Source organism: Orycteropus afer, unplaced genomic scaffold, assembly GCF_000298275.1.
Source record: "Orycteropus afer afer isolate SDZICR_OR568_19922 unplaced genomic scaffold, OryAfe1.0 scaffold00042, whole genome shotgun sequence".
Lineage (NCBI taxonomy): Eukaryota > Metazoa > Chordata > Mammalia > Tubulidentata > Orycteropodidae > Orycteropus > Orycteropus afer.
Genome location: NW_006921629.1, coordinates 7,692,633 through 7,711,130, shown reverse-complemented (window position 1 = coordinate 7,711,130; position 18,498 = coordinate 7,692,633). Strand labels below are relative to the sequence as shown.

General features: G+C 55.5%; 2 protein-coding genes across 2 annotated transcripts; one reads left to right on the top strand and one right to left on the bottom strand.

Moving 5' to 3' along the window:
* The first annotated feature begins 3,855 nt into the window (after nucleotides 1–3,855).
* GIT1 (GIT ArfGAP 1) lies at nucleotides 3,856–12,514 on the top strand. Its single transcript, XM_007937404.2, has 21 exons — nucleotides 3,856–3,898; nucleotides 4,032–4,165; nucleotides 4,581–4,693; nucleotides 4,809–4,914; nucleotides 5,341–5,558; nucleotides 5,635–5,729; nucleotides 6,069–6,111; nucleotides 8,079–8,105; nucleotides 8,293–8,341; nucleotides 8,811–8,883; nucleotides 9,439–9,536; nucleotides 9,926–10,037; nucleotides 10,140–10,273; nucleotides 10,464–10,616; nucleotides 10,746–10,976; nucleotides 11,067–11,120; nucleotides 11,302–11,388; nucleotides 11,526–11,599; nucleotides 11,760–11,942; nucleotides 12,079–12,142; nucleotides 12,302–12,514. Exons 1-21 carry the CDS (start codon nucleotides 3,856–3,858, stop codon nucleotides 12,512–12,514), a joined length of 2,304 nt encoding a protein of 767 aa, XP_007935595.2.
* Nucleotides 12,515–14,248: 1,734 nt separating this feature from the next.
* TP53I13 (tumor protein p53 inducible protein 13) lies at nucleotides 14,249–18,472 on the bottom strand. The gene is made up of 7 exons (XM_007937403.1): nucleotides 18,401–18,472; nucleotides 18,144–18,212; nucleotides 17,874–17,915; nucleotides 15,460–15,588; nucleotides 15,121–15,324; nucleotides 14,459–15,014; nucleotides 14,249–14,361 (listed from the first exon to the last, which is right to left on the bottom strand). The coding sequence occupies exons 1-7, from the start codon at nucleotides 18,470–18,472 to the stop codon at nucleotides 14,249–14,251; spliced, it is 1,185 nt and encodes a 394-aa protein (XP_007935594.1).
* Nucleotides 18,473–18,498: the final 26 nt, after the last annotated feature.

The window sequence follows — 18,498 nt, the reverse complement described above, 5'->3', positions numbered from 1 at the left end:
CGCCCCAAGCTTGTCCCTCCCCTATGGGGGCCCACTTCTGGATTCCCTGAACAGCCACAGGATAGGGCAAAGAGCCAGTCGTGTCCCCCCCTCCCCCGCCACCGCCCTAAAACAGGGTTTCCTGAGCCGGGGCGGGGGGCCTGGGCAGAGCAGAGTGTCCTGGGAGACAGGCTCCCTGCCCCCACTCTCTAGCAGCACACAATGGCTGCTTTCTCCCTGTGACCTTTCCGCAGCCTGAGTTGTATGCAGCTGTCTCCTCCCCCTCTCCTGAGGGGCCTGGGATGGGTGGCATCTCCCTTACCCTTGAGAAAGACCTGGGTGCCCCCACCCATCCCTGGCACCCTCGTTTTGTTCCCAAAGTTCACTTCTCCCCAAGGGGTGAAGAGTGACTTCCTGGGCTTTGACTCATTTGGGGCTTCCCCCTTCACTGGGCAGGGGCAGGGAGATAGCAAGAGGTGTGGGTGCAGGGCATGGTCTGTGATGTCGAAGTGCCTGGGTCCATACCCCCACAAACCCACTCGTTAACTGTGTGACCTTGAGAAAGCCACACAGCCTCTCTGAGCCACTGTTTCCTCATCTGTAAAGCAAGGAGAAGGTTGTTTTTTTTTCCTTAATTTTTATTGTTATTTGGTGAAAGTTTACAGAGAAAATTCATTGTCCATACAGCAGTTCACACGCACTTTATCTCATGACATTGACTGCAATTTCCAACAATTCAACAGTTCTCTTCCCACTTCCTCCCCATAGTTACTTCTTCCCTGTGTCCTTCCCTCCCATGCACTCCACTCCTCCCCTCCCCCCAGCTTTGTCTCCTTGCACTTACACAGCCCTTCTATTCTCCCTTGATTGATCTCTCCAAGGAGTGTGTCTACCTAATGTAAATGTTCATTTCATATGTCTATCTTTTGTTTGGGAGCTCTGGTAGCATAGTGGCTAAAGCACTTGACTGCTAACCAGAAGGCTGGCGGTTCAAACCCACCAGCCACTCCTCGGAAGGAAGGTTGGGCAATCTACTTCCGTAGTGATACTGCCTCGGAAACCCAAGGAGGGGTCGCTATGAGTCGGGGGCGACTCGACGGCAAATAACAACAACAACAACAATCTTTTGTTTGGCTGGAAGCCACAGGAGTGGGTTCAGTTCCAGACCTGAAGGGCAGGTAGCAGCCATAGTTTCAGGGTTCTCACCAGGTTCTGTCAGACCAGAAACCCTGGTCCCTTTTTTGTTTTATAATTGTTGAGTTTTGTTCTACACTGTTCTCCCACACTATCCAGGATCTCTTGCATAGATCTCCCTCTGAGTGGTTGACAGTGGTAGCTGGGCACCATCTAGTTCTTCTGGTCTCCATCTAGTTCTTCTGGTCTCATAGTCATATAGGCTGAGGATCATGTGGTATACCAGTCCCTTGGACTAATTGCTTCCATGTGTCTTTGGTTTTCTTCATTCTTCTTTGCTCTGGATGAGAAGAGACCCATCATTGCATCTAGACGTCTGCTTGCAAGCTTTTAAGATCCCAGTCACTGCTCGCCAAAGCAGGATGTGGAACAGTGTTTTTGTGTAGTATGTTATGCCAGTTGAGCTCGATGTCCCCTGGGACAATGGTCCCAAGCCCAGAGGTCCAACTGCTTGCTCCCTCTGGGTAGCTGACTGTGGCCAAGAAGTGACTACAACCTTGTCCCTTGTCATCTCTACTATATACCTGGAAGTTCTTACAGAACACATGAATACACTTGTAGAAATATTGTCTGCCAACCCTATACATGGTCACGGGCACAGCCCCCCTGCATAGACATATCTGATCGTTCAGCCTGTCTACCCATCTGTCCATCTGTAGATCACTGTTTGCCTTCACTGACTACACAGTACTGTGTGTGCAGAAGGGTTCATCTTTGTTCTCTGTACCTCCCATGCACCTCTCTATGTCTTCCTCTATGTCACTGCCACCGTGTTGATCATTCACATTTGGTACATTGCCCTTCCCTTCACCAAAATCAAAGCCTGTCTCTACCTATCCAGCAGGGTTCCCTCCCCTCCCCTCACACCCCTGGTAACCAACAAAGAAACTTTCCTTCCATATGTAAACCTTTCCTTGACTTTTTGCAATAACGGACTAATACAATATTTGTCTTTCTGTGATTGACTTATTTTACTCAGCATAATGTCCACGGAGAGCATTTCTTACCTTGCCTGGCAGTTTTAAGAAGCATCATGTATCAAGCACCTAGCTGGTATATAATATGTGATCAATAAATATTGGTTTCTCTGATCCTCTGTTCTCGTTAAGAGGGGCTTTAGCTTACCCCATCGGTGATGGTATCGGGAGACTCCCTCAGGCATAGAGGGGTTCCTCCCATGCTAAGGGAAAAGGGCAGAGGCAGAAGCCCATGGAGGGGCGAGATGGATCAGGTCAGTGGGCCAGTGATTCCAACAGAAGCTAGGTGTGGGAGTGGCGTGGCCCTGGCCCAGCCTGGGTCACCAGAGGGGGTGGCCAGGGATGTCAGGGGTCACTGGCTTGGCATCCCCTAGAGGACTCCTGCCTCTCTGGGGAAAGGCTGGGGCAGCAGCTTTGTTCCCTAGGAAGGGTTGTGGACCTGGCAAGACAGGAAGCTGCACTTGCTGGGTGGGCCCTGGGGTCTGCACATCCCCAGAGGAGCAAGGATTTGTAGGACATGGCATGGTTGTATCCGTCCTGAGCTGTGTACCATTGGAAAATGCTTGCCACCACTGTAGCTCAGTTTCCTCATTGGTAACCTGGGGAAAGATCTCTGGGTGGCACAAACAGTTTGTACCTGACTACTAAAAAGGAGCTCTGGTGGTGTAGTGGGTCAGGCATTTGGCTGCCAACCAGAAGGTTAGCTGTTCAATCCCACCAGTTGCTCTGCAGAAGGAAAATGGGGCAATCTACTTCCGTAAAGATTTATAGCCTAGGAAGCCCAGTAGGGGTCACTATGAGTTGGAATCACCTTGATGGTAGTGAGTTTTGTTTTTTTTGGTTTACTAACCAAAAGGTTGGAAGTTTGAACCTACCCAGTGTCACTGCAGAAGAAAATCTTGGCTATTTGCTTCCATAAAGATTATAACCAAAAAAATTCTATGGAGTACAGTTCTACTTCATAACACATGGGGTCTTTATGAGTCAATCAACTCAATGTCAATGGGTTTAATTTTTGGTACTAAGTGTAGGGGTCCCTGGGTGTTGCAGGCAGTTAAGGTGCTTAACTGCTAACTAAAAGGTTGATGGTTTGAGTCCACCCAGAGGCACCTTGGCACAAAGGCCTGGTGATGTATGTCTGAACAATCAGCCATTGAAAACTCCTTGGAAGAAGAATCCTGATCAAAAGGGGGGAAATGTAGAACAGAATTTCAAATTATGAATTCCATACTTTCTGGAGCCATGGGGCTAGATGAAACTATTGTCCTGAGGTAATCTTTAAAATGTAAACCAATAAAAAAAATAAAATAAAATGTAAACGAAAAATATCCCTTGAAGTCTTCTTTACACTAAACAATAGTTTAGTTTAACTAGTTAAAAACTGTCTGCCTTGAGCATCATACTCTTTTAAAAATGTCTCTATGAGGTCAAAGTGACAACAGCACCTGGAGAGATGAGATAGGAACGTTAGGGAGCAGTGAGTTTATGTTAACAAGGGAGGAACATCTCAGAAAAGGAAAATGAGAATGGCTGCCCGACTCAAAGAATGGAATCGACGTCACTGAACTAAGCAGTTGAATTGGTGTATGTTTTACTGCATAGATTCTCAACAACAACAAAACAAAATAAATTTTAGAAAGAAAACTCTGTGGAGCACAGTTCTCCTCTGACACACGTGGGGTTGCCATGCCTTGGAGTCAGCTTGATGGCAGCTGGCAACCTGGTTGTGTACTGGTGGTCCCCGTCTTGTGGGCTGTTGGGAACTGAGTAAGTCAATGTGTGTGGAGTGCTAAAGCACAGTGGAGGCCCAGAATGGGTGTTCAGGAGCCGGACATCTCGCTGTCACCTGGCTGTGGCTGACCTTTGTCCCAACCCTGGCAGACCCTGGCTGGGCCTCCATCAGCAGGGGGGTGCTGGTGTGTGACGAGTGCTGCAGTGTGCACCGGAGCCTGGGACGCCACATCTCCATTGTCAAGCACCTTCGCCACAGCGCCTGGCCTCCCACACTGCTGCAGGTATGGGTCATTCTTCCGGCACATTTCTCTACATCCGCATGCACACTCTGCAGCTTCCAGTGGTCGCATCCACCTAGGCAGAGCCTGGTCCTTTCAACCCGTCCACTCACCCCACAGGGAGGAGACTTCCAGTCCTAGAATCGTACAGAACGCTCTCTCTAGCCGCCCCTCCCTTCCCAACCTGGCTGTGTAACACTGAGCCAGGTGCTTAACCTCTCTGAGCTTTGGAATGCTTACCCTGTGACCGGAAGTGCTAACCAGGCTTCATGCCCTTGGGTGGTATGACTGGATTGAGGTGTGATGGTGCCACCTTGGTCCTGTCTCTAGCCATGGTGGGCTGCAGTAGGCACTCAGAGCATTTACCCCAGTGCCCAGCACTCAGTGGGCACTCTCACTTGGCATCTTTCCCCTGCAGATGGTACACACGCTTGCCAGCAATGGGGCCAACTCCATCTGGGAGCACTCCCTGCTGGACCCCGCACAAGTGCAGAGCGGCCGGCGTAAAGCTAACCCCCAAGATAAAGTCCAGTGAGTGGGGCTGTAGGGGTGGTGGGCAGGGACTGTGCAGTCTGGGCCTGCAAGGTGGCCAAGTGACCAGCCTCTCCCACTCTGTTCCCCGTTTCTTCCTGTGTGCCCCATGTAGCCCCATCAAGTCCGAGTTCATCAGGGCCAAGTACCAGATGCTGGCATTTGTGCACAAGCTCCCCTGCCGGGATGATGACGGAGTCACCGCCAAAGATCTCAGCAAGGTTTGAGGGGCCACACGATGGAGCGGGTGTGCTTCTCCTAGTCTTCCCACCCACACATCACCCTGAAGGCCTCTCCTTGATTACTACTGAGCCCAAGACCCAGCTCTGTCACTCAGATGCCACGTGAAAAAGTGAGGCAATTGCTTAGCCTCACAAAGTCTCAGTTTCCTCATCTGTGAAATAGGAGCAAAGTAACAGCACCTACGTCATAGTATCTCTTCCAAGTAGAGCACCCAGCACATGGCAGATGGTGATTGGCTATTGTTAACTGGCATTATCTCCCAGTGGGAAGCCCTTTGTCCTCCCTGACACAGCCCAATTTCTGCTGGGCCCCTTGGAGCTGGTAGGATCCCCAGGAGCTGCCCGGTCTAGGTGCAGTGTGGGGAGGGCCCCTTGTATATTTGTTGCACGCTTTGCTCCTTGCAGCAACTGCACTCGAGCGTGCGGACAGGCAACTTGGAGACATGTCTGCGCCTGCTGTCCTTGGGCGCCCAGGCCAACTTCTTCCATCCAGAGAAGGGCACCACACCTCTGCACGTGGCTGCCAAGGCGGGGCAGACATTGCAGGCTGAGCTGCTTGTAGTGTACGGGGCTGACCCTGGCTCCCCTGATGTTAATGGACGAACACCCATTGACTATGCCAGGTGAGGGTCAGTGGAGGCTTAGATGAGTGGGGGAAGTGGTCCCCTGCTTCTGGCTGAGCCATGCCCCCCCCCACAGGCAGGCGGGGCACCACGAGCTGGCGGAAAGGCTAGTCGAATGCCAGTATGAGCTCACTGACCGATTGGCCTTCTATCTCTGTGGACGGAAGCCAGGTGAGCAGAGTATGGGGTAGGCCTGGCTGGGGCAGGCAGGTGGGACCTAGACACACCCAGCAGCAGGTGCCATGGTAACAGAGCTGGCTGGGGAACAGTGTTGCTAGGCAACTAGCTCCTGTGAAATTGCTGCAGGCTCTGGGCTGCAGCACATTGGGGCTCAGGAGTGGGGGGTGGGCATAACTTCTAGCTAGCTCCCAGGGCTCTTGGGGTTCACCTGCCCTCCTCCCTTTCCCACTGACACTTGTGGATGCCAAGCCCTGGTCATGGCAGTGAGGTGGGCTCCTAGCTGCCAAGGCCACCCAACACCAGTGACTTGGCATTTTTATTCTTGTTCAGATCACAAGAATGGGCATTACATCATCCCACAGATGGCTGACAGGTGAGTGCCCACCTTCATCTGATGCCCCTTCCCAGAAGCAGTTGGATGCCATGCTAAGTACCTCCTACCCAGTCCTTGCCCTGGCTCTCCCCAGCCTTCAGGGGCTTGAGGCCCCACCAGCCAGTCCCCAGGGGCTGGAAGCACAGGCGTTTCACAGCCCAGCCCTCACTCTAATCCTGGGCCCCAAAGCAGGTAGAATTTCCGTCTCAGTATATCACCTGCACAGCCATGCCTGCCGATTACATGGGGGGCCTAGGTGCAAGGAAAGACCTCTGGGCAGGGCGGGCAGATCACTGGGCTAAGCTCTAGTGGCACCGACCCTGCTGCGAAGTCTTTAGACAAGCTTCTATAAAAAGATTCAACTAACTTTGGGACTCGTGATCAAGCCTCTGTGGCTTGTGCCTGATTGCGAGGTGGGGAATGAGGGGTTTCCGCCTGTGATCTGAGAGGTCCCAGGTGCCCAGGCAACTTAGACAGTTGCCATTCACCCAGTTCACAAGGTGGCTCGTAGTGCCACCTGGTGGCCACTTTTTTGATGACGCTGTCTTCATGCTGGGCTGTTCTCTCTGCCTTGGATCTGGAGAGAAGAGGGCCTGGGTGGGCAGCTGGGGATGGTGAGGCCTGGCACCTCGTATCCCTAAACCCAGGCCTCTTCTATTCTGAGACCCTAAGACTCCTCTCTACTTTTCTGGTCGGGTTCCACCCTGGGGTGTGTATGTGTGTGCCTTTGTGTGTGCGTGTGTGTTGTGAACACATCCACACATGAGCCTGTATTCAATGAAATGTTAACCAAGCATCTTCCCAGTGCCAGCTGCTGTGCTGGGCACTGAGGACACAGAGATAACACAGACATGGTGTTAAACACCTGCCCTTGAGGAGCTCCCAGTCTGGAGGAGAAGGCAGCATAGTCAGGAGCCAATTAGCATCCATTGTGAGAGTGTAGCTAGAAAGGCAAAGGCACGGGAGGTGGAAATGCTATACGAGGAACTGCTGCGGGCGGCCCTTGCGGCGGGAGCCAGACGTGGGAGACAGAATTCCAGCAGCAGGACTGTGCGCCAGGACAAAAGTCGCAGCTTCATTCTGAACACAGAAAGGGCCTGAGCATGGGTGTATTGAGCTACCTGTGTGACTTCAGACAGGCAGCTTGACCTCTTTGACCCTTGGCTACTTCACCTATGAAATGAGGATGACCATACCTGTTTTACAGGACTGTTGAAAAAATAAGATAGTTCACACTTAGCGCTTGTAAGTGAGCTTCTGCTTGCAGTGTGGCTGAAATACACTATCCCACTACCATCAAGTCAATTTCAACTCATAGTGACCCTATAACACAGTAGAATTGCCCAGTAGGGTTTCCAAGGCTTTAATCTTCATGGAAGCAGACTGCCTCATCATTTTCCCACAAAGCGGCTGGTGGGTTCAAACCACTGACCTTTCAATTAGCAACCCAGTGCTTAACCACTGCACCATCAGGGCTCTTTGGAATACGGCATACACATCTGTTGTTAGTGAAGTGTTTTAAGGCAAGGGGTAGTGTGTAGTCAGTAATGCCGATTCAAAGATCACCCTGTCTGCTGGATGGAAGAAGCACTGTAGGGGCTAGAAATGGAAGTAGGGAAAGAAAGGAAAAGTCGATTAGGGAAGTATCGAAAAGCTGAGGCAGGAGATTATGACAGGCCACAGAGAGTAGATACAGAGCCGAGGGTGCACAAGGGATCAGGTGACTCCTGGGTGTGTCCTGACCCTTGTGCTGGGTGAAAGGTGGTGCCACAAACCGAGAGAAAGGACAAGCGGGAGGAAGGGTAGGTTGGGGAAGATGAGTTCAGGTTTGTACACTTGGGGTTACTTGTGTGGATGGAGACAGGAGGTGGGTCTGAGCCTGGTGTGGGAAGGTGTGCGCTGCCCTGCTCCTGGGTAATTCCTGCCTCTGCCCTGTTCTTCCTTCTGCTGCCTTCCTCTGGACTTAGATCTCGGCAAAAGTGCATGTCTCAGAGGTATTATCACGCCTGCCAGTGGTGCAGGCTATGGAAGTTGGGTGGGGCGGGAGGCGCAGGGTGTGTGGCATCTGGGGTGTTGTCTCCCTAGGGTCCCTGCATGTTTGGGAGGTCACCAGCAGGGGCCAGACCACCTCTGATGTCTAGCCTCCCTCTCTCCATTCCTATCTCCTTGCTCCGTCCACAGCCTCGATCTGTCTGAGCTGGCCAAGGCTGCCAAGAAGAAGCTACAGGCCGTGAGTCTCCTCAGAGTCCCCTTGATACTTGGTGCTGCCCCCACCGCCCTGCTCCTGCTTCCCCTTGCCCGTGGCTTGCTTTGGAGCCCTCTGATCTGATGCCCTTCTCCACATCTTTGGCCTGGTTCTCCTCCTCCTCCCCCACTCTAGCCTCACTTTTTCCCTCAACCTCTCTCTCTCCTCAAGTCTGACCCTAGTTCCGTTCTCTAAAGTGTTAGGGCTCCCTGGGCCCTACCTCCACCTGTGACCTGTAAGGGAATTAGCTGGTCTGGTCTCCCTGCTGTACTCTTTGACCTTGGAGCAGCACGGCTGATAGATTCTCCACCCCAATTTCTGGTTCCGAGACTAGGGGCTAGATAGCACAAGGGACACAAGCCATTGTCCGTGTCTTAAGACATCCTAGTGAGCTGGCCTTACTGGCACAGGTTGGCTGGGGCCTGATCTCACAAAGCCCCTACTCCACCTCCAGCTCAGCAACCGGCTGTTTGAGGAACTTGCCATGGACGTGTACGATGAGGTGGACCGAAGAGAAAATGATGCCGGTGAGCCTTGAGGACATGGGGGGCCTTGGGGGTGGGACAGGAGTGCCTAGCCTGCTGGGGAAAGGCTAGGACTAGGAGCTGGTGTAGGTCCCTGGGACTGAGAAGGGTGCAGGCTTGGTCTGCTCAGCAGGCATGCAGATAAGGCCCTGCCAGCTGCGTGCCCTCCTCCTGGGCGCTGGCCCCAGCCCGGCAGAGTTCGGAGCTGGAGGCAGCCTGCCTCCCCTCGACCCCCAGCTGAGCTCCAACAGCCCTCCTACTTGGCTCTTTCCCCAGTCCTGCTCCGCCCCCTACATCACTCCTTCCTGGCCAGTGAGACTCCTTCCCCAACTCCATGTGGGGTTGGTGAGAGGGAGTCATCTTGTCCTGCTGGTCAGCCCCCTAGCCAGCCTTGCCCAGTCTCCTTCTGACCCAGCCAAGCTGCTAGCTTCACGTGCCTCTAGACTACCCCCGTTTTGAACTTTCTGGGCCTGAGGAAGAGCTAGGAGGGTTCCCCCCTCACCCTATGGGTGGTGCCTGGCCGTGGTGGATGAGCGTCTCCCCACCCTTCCCGCACAGTGTGGCTGGCGACCCAAAACCACAGTACCCTGGTGACAGAGCGCAGCGCCGTGCCCTTCCTGCCCGTGAACCCCGAGTACTCGGCCACACGGAATCAGGTGAGGGGCTGGCTGGGCTTGAGGCGGTCTCCTGCTGGAGTCATCACTTTCCTGAGCTCTGCTGCCCCTGCTGCTGGCTGGGCTGGGTGCTGGGCCAGGTCTCCACCCTCACCAAGGCCTCCCTCAGGGACCAGCTGCTGTGGGATTTGGGTATGAGGAGGAGGCTGTTCTTCTGAACACACTGTGAACAGCCTCTGAGGGGTGTTCCAGCCCCTTCACAAGAGCCCCGGCTTGCCACCTGGAAGCTGTATCATACCCCACCCCCCGTCCTAAGGGTGGCCTGTGGAGGACGTGGAGCCAGCTGCCGTGGAGTCAGATCCTGCTTTGTCCCCACCCTGTGTCTGCCACACGGGGCCCCTTGATGTCATCTGCCCCTTTCTGCCTCACAGGGGAGACAGAAGTTAGCCCGCTTTAATGCCCGAGAGTTTGCCACCTTGATCATTGACATTCTCAGTGAGGCCAAGCGGAGACAGCAGGGCAAGAGCCTGAGCAGCCCGACAGGTGCGAGGGCTGCATGGGGAGGCTGCGGCTCCGGCCAGGATGTTCTCTGGCTGCCTGGGGTGGGAGTGGCATGATCCCTGAGTGACAGCCGTGTGCCCTCAGACAACCTTGAGATCTCCGCACGGAGCCAGAGTGACCTTGACGACCAGCATGACTACGACAGCGTGGCCTCCGATGAGGACACAGACCAGGAGCCCCTGCGCAGCGTGGGCACCACTCGGAACAACCGGGCCCGGGTCTGAGCGCTGCCCTTCCCCAGCCCCCTCCTGTCAGCCCCACCCCGTGACCCCCTCCAGTGTGGCCTGACGCCATCTCTTTGTACCCCAGGAGGCCTCGGGAACAAGTGGGCTGGTCACAGCCGCAGTGGAAGCCCCCGAGGGCACTGGCTGCCTGCGATGGCTGACCCGCTTGTGTCTCACCCTGCAGAGCATAGATTCCTCAGACCTGTCTGACGGGGCCGTGACGCTGCAGGAGTACCTGGAGCTGAAGAAGGCCCTGGCTACCTCCGAGGCAAAGGTGCAGCAGCTCATGAAGGTCAATAGCAGCTTGAGTGATGAGCTGCGGAGGCTGCAGAGGGAGGTGAGGGCTGCAGCCTCGGTGGGAGCAGGGGGTGGGAGTAGGGGGTGGGAGCAGGGGGTGGGAGCAGGGGGTGGGAGGGTCTCTGCCTGAACCAGAGTCTCTGACACCATTCTGTGCGGCTACTCACAGATCCACAAGCTACAGGCAGAGAACCTGCAGATTCGGCAGCAGTCGGGGCCTGTGCCCACACCCCCTCTCCCCAGCGAAAGGGCAGAGCACTCCACCGTGGGTCCTGGCGGGAGCACCCACCGCAGGGACCGCCAGGCCTTCTCCATGTATGAGCCGGGCTCCGCCCTAAAGCCTTTTGGGGCCCCACCTGGTGACGAGCTCACCACAAGGCTGCAGCCTTTCCACAGCACTGTAAGCACCTGTGGGTCTCACGGGATGGGGGAAATGGGGTTGGAGGCCACTTTAGGGCCTGCCGTGACATCCACTGTGCCCCGTCCCCAGGAGCTGGAGGATGACGCCATCTATTCAGTGCACGTACCCACTGGCCTTTACCGGGTAAGCAAGGCCTGGGGAAGGTGGGTCCCTTTCCACAAATAGGTTCGTGCCCCCGCTGGGTGTTGGGCTGGTGCCGGAAGCTGGGCATAGAGGTGATTGGACGAACACACGGTCCCTGCCCTCACTGAGGGAAACGGCGGGAAGGAGGAGAGACTGACCCCAGCCCCATCCTGGGTTTCAGATCCGGAAGGGGGTATCCACCTCAGCAGTGCCCTTCACTCCTCCCTCCCCGCTGCTGTCGGGCCCCCAGGAAGGAAGCCGCCACACGGTAATGTCTCCATCCGCAGCGCCCACGGAACAGGCTGCACTGGTGTGTGGGTGGGAGGTGGTGGGAGTGGGAGTGGGGTGGGGGGCCATCTGGATCCAGGTGTACCTCACCTGCTGCCCATTGCACTACCCCTCCAGAGTAAGCTTTCCCGCCACGGCAGTGGTGCCGACAGTGACTACGAGAACACGCAGAGTGGGGACCCACTGCTTGGGTGAGGCACCCTTGGGGCTCGTCCCCAGCCGCGGACCCTGCAGCCAGAACGTTTTCCCTGCTTCCACCCTGAGGGGAGGAGGCCGAGAGGGCCCCAGGGTACCCCTGAGGTGTAGGCAGGAGGCCCCACAGCCGTCTTTCTTTCCCAACCCTGGTCTCAGACTGGAAGGGAAGAGGTTTCTAGAGCTGGGCAAGGAGGAGGATTTCCACCCGGAGCTGGAAAGCCTGGATGAAGACTTGGACCCCGGGCTTCCCAGCACAGAGGATGTCATCCTAAAGACAGAGCAGGTCACCAAGAACATTCAGGAATTGTTGCGGGCTGCCCAGGAGTTCAAGCATGACAGGTATTGGTGGGGAACAAGCTTCTATTACTGGCTTCTGGGGCACTGCAGAGGGCAGAAGAGCACCCAGGGTTTCCCGTCCCCAGGAACCTTTGAGAGCCCCTCTCACTTATACCCGCCCCCTCCATCCCCCCCACAGCTTTGTGCCCTGCTCAGAGAAGATCCACTTGGCTGTAACTGAGATGGCCTCTCTCTTCCCAAAGGTACAGGGGCCAGTAACAAGAGCAGGAGTGGGAGTGCCTGGGGTGGGCCTGGCATCGTACATCTGACTGCTACCTGGGTGGAGGAACGGGCATGGTGGGCCATGATCATGGCTCACGGCTTCAACTCCAAGGCCCGGCTGCCCTCTTGTCTCCCTCCAGAGGCCAGCCCTGGAGCCAGTGCGCAGCTCGCTGCGGCTGCTCAATGCTAGCGCCTACCGGCTGCAAAGTGAGTGCCGGAAGACAGTGCCCCCGGAGCCTGGCGCCCCTGTGGACTTCCAGCTGCTGACTCAGCAAGTGATCCAGTGCGCCTACGACATCGCCAAGGCGGCCAAGCAGCTGGTCACCATCACCACCAGAGAGAAGAAGCAGTGACCACTCCTCATACCCTCACCCACACCCTGGGACCTCATCGGCCACGGGAGCTGGGCCACTCCAGACATTAATCCCCAGCCCAACAGAGCCACTGGCACAAGTGCCCTTAGTGCTGCCACACTCCCCTGGCAGCCAGGTGCCCTGGTGCCCACCCCCCCTCTAGCCCCAAGGATGGGGAGGTGGGGTGGCAGGAGCTTCTGTCCCCCACATTCCATGCACCTCTTCCCCGTACATAGCATCCCCTCCCCGTCGAGTGTGCAGGGGCTTGCAAGGTATCACTCCCGGCCCCTCGCCCTCCAGGGCACCCTCAGCAAAGGGTCAGGGTGGAGACACTCCGAGCGGGGAAGCGCCCTCTATACATACCCCACCCCCACGAGCCAGTTCAGCCCTATTGGGGGCTGAGCGGGGGCATCCCCTCCTTTGTACATAATCTCTGTGGATGTCCCTGCCCTGTAGCCACCGGCAGCCCCCCTGCTGCTCTTTCTTTAATGCCAAACGGCCCCAACCTGTGTGCCGGGGTCCCCAGCAGCGAACACTGGAAAATCTCTCCCTGCCTCTCCTCTCTCCTGCCCCTTAATTTTAACTTTGTGGTAACTGAGTGTCCCTGCGTGCCTGCGTGAGAGTGTGCGGGGCGGCAGTGCCGTTCCGGAGGCCTGGTCCTTCTGGGTTTCTGTGAGGGATGAGGGGGCCAGAGCAGTGGGACCTGCGTTGGGAATCAGCCTCCCTCTCCCCGACCCTGGGGCCAGGGAACTGCTGAGGTAACCAGCTGTGGTCCTACTGGCTGTCTTCTCTCATCTCTCCCCGCCCTCAGACCCCTTCTCTATGAGCCTAAGTGGACACTAATTCCCTCCATCTTTAGTCCCCCTTCTGGCTGGGGCTGAAAACTGAGCATCTGAGCCTGGGGCTGGCTCCCCGGGGTCCCCGACTCAGCTGGTGGGTGTGAGCCCCATTCCTATCATCTCCGAGAGGCCAGCACCCATGGTCAGCACCTGCGCCTCTGCTGTGGTCCTGCCCTTTGGAAGCTGGGCTGCAGCCTGGGAAGGCAGCACATACCAGCTCTTCTCCCTGCCCCACCTCTTCCCCAGGGGCCAGGCCGTGTCTGTGTGGTGGTGGGTGGGCTGACTGTCAAGACATGTGTCATGTACATTTGTATCAAAAATAAATAAGTGACCATGGTACTGTTTCTGATAGAATTATGGGGGTAAAGAGGGGGAGGTGACAGATAGGAAAATCTGGCAACAGCATGAAACAAATGAAGACGGACCGCCTGAAGCCCCGCACAGGGAAGTGCTGGTTTGAGAAACTCTGTCTTTTAGAAGAGAAGTTTGGAAATAACAGTGCTGTGAAGTGGGTGTTTTTTTCCACACTCTTAAAATCCTGTGTCTAAGCTCCGCTTGGCTGGTGCCCAAACGTATGGGGTCCTAGAGCCTGGACCTAGAGCCAGTGCCCTAGATGGGATCTTATCTCTGGTGGATATACAAACTCAACTCCAGACTCTACTAAAATAATTTAATCTGAAATACAGGGTATTCGGGCAGGGGTGTCTGAAACGGCCCCTCTTTCTCTCCTGGGTTGCTGCTCCTCAAATTGAGGAAGAAAGCCTCTGCCAGGCTGAGGCAGGACCGGTTCATCTGACCGCTAGGGGGCCCCCCTGCGCGCGGTACACGTGGCAGAGGTCGCGGCCTACCCACGGGAGGAGGAGCCCGCCTGCCACTGTGGCAGGACTGGGGGCGGTCAGTCCGAGCTGTCCCCCTCTGGGCCGCTGTCCGGCGTGGGTGAAAGGAGGGGTCTCCGGCGGGAGCGCTTAACGCGGCGCGGGGGCATCAGCAGCCTCCGCTTCAGCACAGCTATGGGGACGGAGTGGGGCCAGTCAAGGGCAGGGAAGCATGGGGCGGGGCGGGGCGGGGCGGGGCTGGGGAGATGGGTGGAGCCGGAGCTGCTCACCAGCCACTGTGTCTTGGCTGTCCTCCGTGGGCCCCCAGTAGATGCTGTCCCCGCGTCGGAAGTTTCGGTGCAACCGCGTACAGAGCGTGGCCAGGGTGAGCAGCACCAACAGGAAGGTCAGGGCAGTGGCAGCCCAGGCAGCCTCCTCTGTGCGTGGAGTGGGACCCCTGGCGACTCGAGGCGGCGCTGCTGCCCGAGGGGCCGGGGAAGCCTGGCTAGGACAGACACAGCCCCCTGGGCTGCCTTGCCCCTTGGGTTCCTGAGCCTCTGTCCTAGAGCTGGCATTGCCTTCAGGCCTCCCAGGCAGCAGGGGGACAATGGGCACTGACAGGCCATTACCCCCCTCACCCAGAGTGCCCAGTGTGGACTGCTTGGCCTCTGAGTTCTGTGAGGAAGCAGAGGACAGCCTTGGGACTAAGGGAGTGGGCTGGAGACCAAGGGCAGCCCGTAGTCCCCGCCTCTTGGCACCATCTGGAGAGGACTGCCTGGGCCCTCTAGGCACCACCTCTGTCCCTGGGGGCCGCCAGCTTCGCAGAGCAAAGGCCAAAGAGGAGGGCTGTGAGGAGAAGAGGCAGTGGTCACCCTTCCATGCCCACTTCCAGATAACACAATGGTACCCTTCCACCCCAACTCCCACCAACACTGGGCCCAGCACCCCTCACCTGCACACACCCTCTCCACCACAGCCGCCTTCTGCCTGGGGTTGGCACTAAGGGAGAGGGCCCAGTAAGGCCGTCAGAGTGGAACCAGCCTTTCTTCTCCCTCCGCTTCCTCCGCCGCCACCTCCTCTTCAGCCAGTGGGCGGCCCAGGCTGGCTCTACCCATGCCATCTCCAGTGCCAACCCCCACGCTGTCAGTACCAAGGGCTATGGAAAGAGGGAATTGTTAGAGCTGAGACCAGTGGGTGGCAAGCTAGAGGAAGCCCCTGGACTTTCCTTTCCTTGCAAAGTTACGCACATGGCGCTGCAGCCTTCTGTCAGTGCCTTTCATCAACCACATACCCGATCCCGAGTGAGACTGGAGTCAGGGGCCAGTGAGGGCTGTGCCACACAGACATGGGCCAGGAGGACCAGCTGGATCTTCAGCCAGGGGTGGGCACAGGGGTGATAGAGGAAGCTCACATCCTCATCCTGGAGGAGAGGTGGGGAGACATCAACCCTGGCCCAGCTCCCTCCCTAAGCATCCCAAGTTCTCCTATCCTGGGGTGGGGGACAGTTTAAAGGGACTCCCAGATGGCCCTTCCACCCTCAGGGCCCAGGAAAGAACAAAGGATCCTGGTGCTGGCATGCTCTCCCCTGCCTCTGAGTATTCTACCCCTCCTCTCCATCAAGTGCCACCACCTCAAAGCTCACAACTCCCAAGACCACATCTCTGAGTAACCTTACTGGACTCAGATCACGTTCTTTCAGTTTTGTTTCTTGGTATCTGCAACGATGGCTTTACAGGTCCCCAGTCCAGACTGTAACCTGCTATCGGGTCGATTCCAACTCATAGCTACCCCCACTGGGTTTCCAAGGTGGTAAATCTTTACAGAAATAGATTGCTTCATCTTCCTTCCGTGAAGTGGCTGGTGGGTTTGAACCACCAACTTCCTGATTAGCAGTCAAATGACTTAGGCACTGTGGCACCAGAACTCCTTAGTCTAGACTGTAAATGCCCCCAAATGAAGACCAGGTCTTCCATTTATTGATAGGGTCTATATATTCAATCTCCCAAGACCATCCAAATACAACACACACACACACACACCAGGTGCATAATCCCAGGATGGAAAGTCATATCATCAATCATTAGTTAAATATTCTTTTAAAGACATCAAAAGACATGAGCCAACTTGGTGCTCAGAGCTGTGCTAGGTGCTGTAGCAGATGTCAAAAGAGGACTAACTCCTGGACTCTGCTTGCAGAGAATGGGTAGGAAGCTCAGGCAAACAAAACCAGTGCAAATGACTGGAGTAAACTGTAGTCAATGTCATGAGAAAAAGTGTATGTGAACTATATGGAAAGTGGATTTGCTCTGTAAACTTTTACCCAAATCACAGACACACACACACACACACACACAACAAAAAAACTTGTGCAAATGAAATAGCAAACTCAACTGAAAGTGATTCCTTGTTAAATTATGAGAGCACGGTCATGAGCAATACAGGAATTCAGAGAAGGAGGTGATGAAGGATAGCTGACGTGGTCAGGGAAGGTTCCAAAGGAGCACTGACCCCTGCACTAAGCAATGAAGATGCATGGGGCTAGATGGGGGAGGGGAGGGAGCGGCACACTTCAGGTGAGGATAGGCCAGGTGTGGAGGAGAATAAACAGGAGCAAAGTTGCAGAGGTGAGAATAAGCCTGGCACTCAATGTGTGTGGTGAGAAGACTAACATGATAGAGAAGAACCAAGGTTCTGGAGGGGTCAGTTGAGGCTCATTCAACTAGGGCCTACTAGTGGTGCAGTGGTTAAAGCATTTGGCTGCTAACCAAGAGGTCAGCAGCTTGAACCCACAAGCTGCTCCATGGGAGAAAGATGAGGCAGTCTGTTCCCATAAAGATTACAGCCTTGGAAACCCTATGGGGCAGTTCTACTCTGTCCTATAGGGTCACTGTGAGTTGGAATCAACTTGATGTCAGTGGGCTGGGTTTGGTTTATAAAGGCAGGTAGGGGAGTAGGGCCACGATAAGGAGGGAAAATGAGTCATGAAAGTTTCAGAAGAGTGGCTGACTTGATGAAAGGGCTGTTTGAGGAATGGAATCAGGTAGGCGGCATGAAGCAATGTCTCTTGGCCTGGAGCTATGACAGAAGATCAAAAATTACAGATTTCAAAGGAAAATCCAGACAGACAGAGAAGACATCTGACCACTGATAAAGAGGACAGTGAGGCAGTCATCCAAGTGGAGCCCCAGTTTGGACTCTGGTAATGGGAAGCACATGGGATCACCATGAGTTGGAATCACTTGACCACTACTAACAAACCTGAAGCACACTCCTTACGCATACACCTTTGTACTTTTCAAGATGCTGTTACTTCCTTCAATTCTTCCAGGTAGGAACAGTATTAATATCTTCTCTTACAGAAAACTGAGGCCTTGAGAAGTCAGGAGACTTCCCACAGTACCTGGGAGAGTTAAGACATGGAATTGTTTTTTTTTCCTACTACCTTCACTTCCATTTGCTGCCACTTGCCCACACATGGCTACCGGGTAGCTTTCCTCCCACACCACTACAGAGGACAGAGGCCCAAAGCTCACCTATATCTGTTTAGTCCTCGGACTAGGGCCAGGTGGGAGACTAGGAACATTGCCTCTTCCTGAGGGAAGAGATAAGGAACCGAGCTCTTGAGCAAAAGAGTTGGAGGAAGCCTGCAACGTGCTGGCTTTCTCTAAGCACAGCACCCAAAGATGGGTCCCTGCTTGTACTTACCAGCCCTGAGTTCATCCGTGCATATGTCACTCGTGGTGACGCCTGTACATGGGGAAAGAAGAGAGCTTAGGGCAGCTAGGGGATTCTGTGTGAAGGATGAGGAGAGGACGGTGGGCGCAAAGCATCAGGTTGGGATGGAAACGTTAGCGACTAGGGCAGAAAGCACTGGTCCCCAGAGGGTGACTGACTATGTAGGATACAGCGAGGCTACAGCGGGAGGGAGTTACCCCTTCAGCAACCCCTTTTCTCCCGGCTCTGCAAGACTCCTACCTGTGGGGGCAGAAGCCATGGGCCCTCGGGACAACCGGCTTCTGCCTCCTCTGCGGGCCTAGGCACAACCTGTGGGTCCAAGGCGCAAAGCTGGAGCGCTAGTCTCAGCGAGGGCCCTGCCCGTCTCTCCCCAGGCCCAGCCCGCCACGGTGGGACTTTTAGTCCCTTCTCCGCGGGCCACTCCTTCCAGGACTAACTTTGGGCAAAGCGCGCTCTGAGATCCCAGGCCACAGCCTTCTCAGGCACAGTCAGCTTACCTCTCTAGGACCCAGGAGCCCCACCAGGGCGACCAGAAGGAGCAACTGGGGCGAAGGCCGAGGAGGCGCCATCCCAGCCGGCCCCCGGCCGGGTCCAC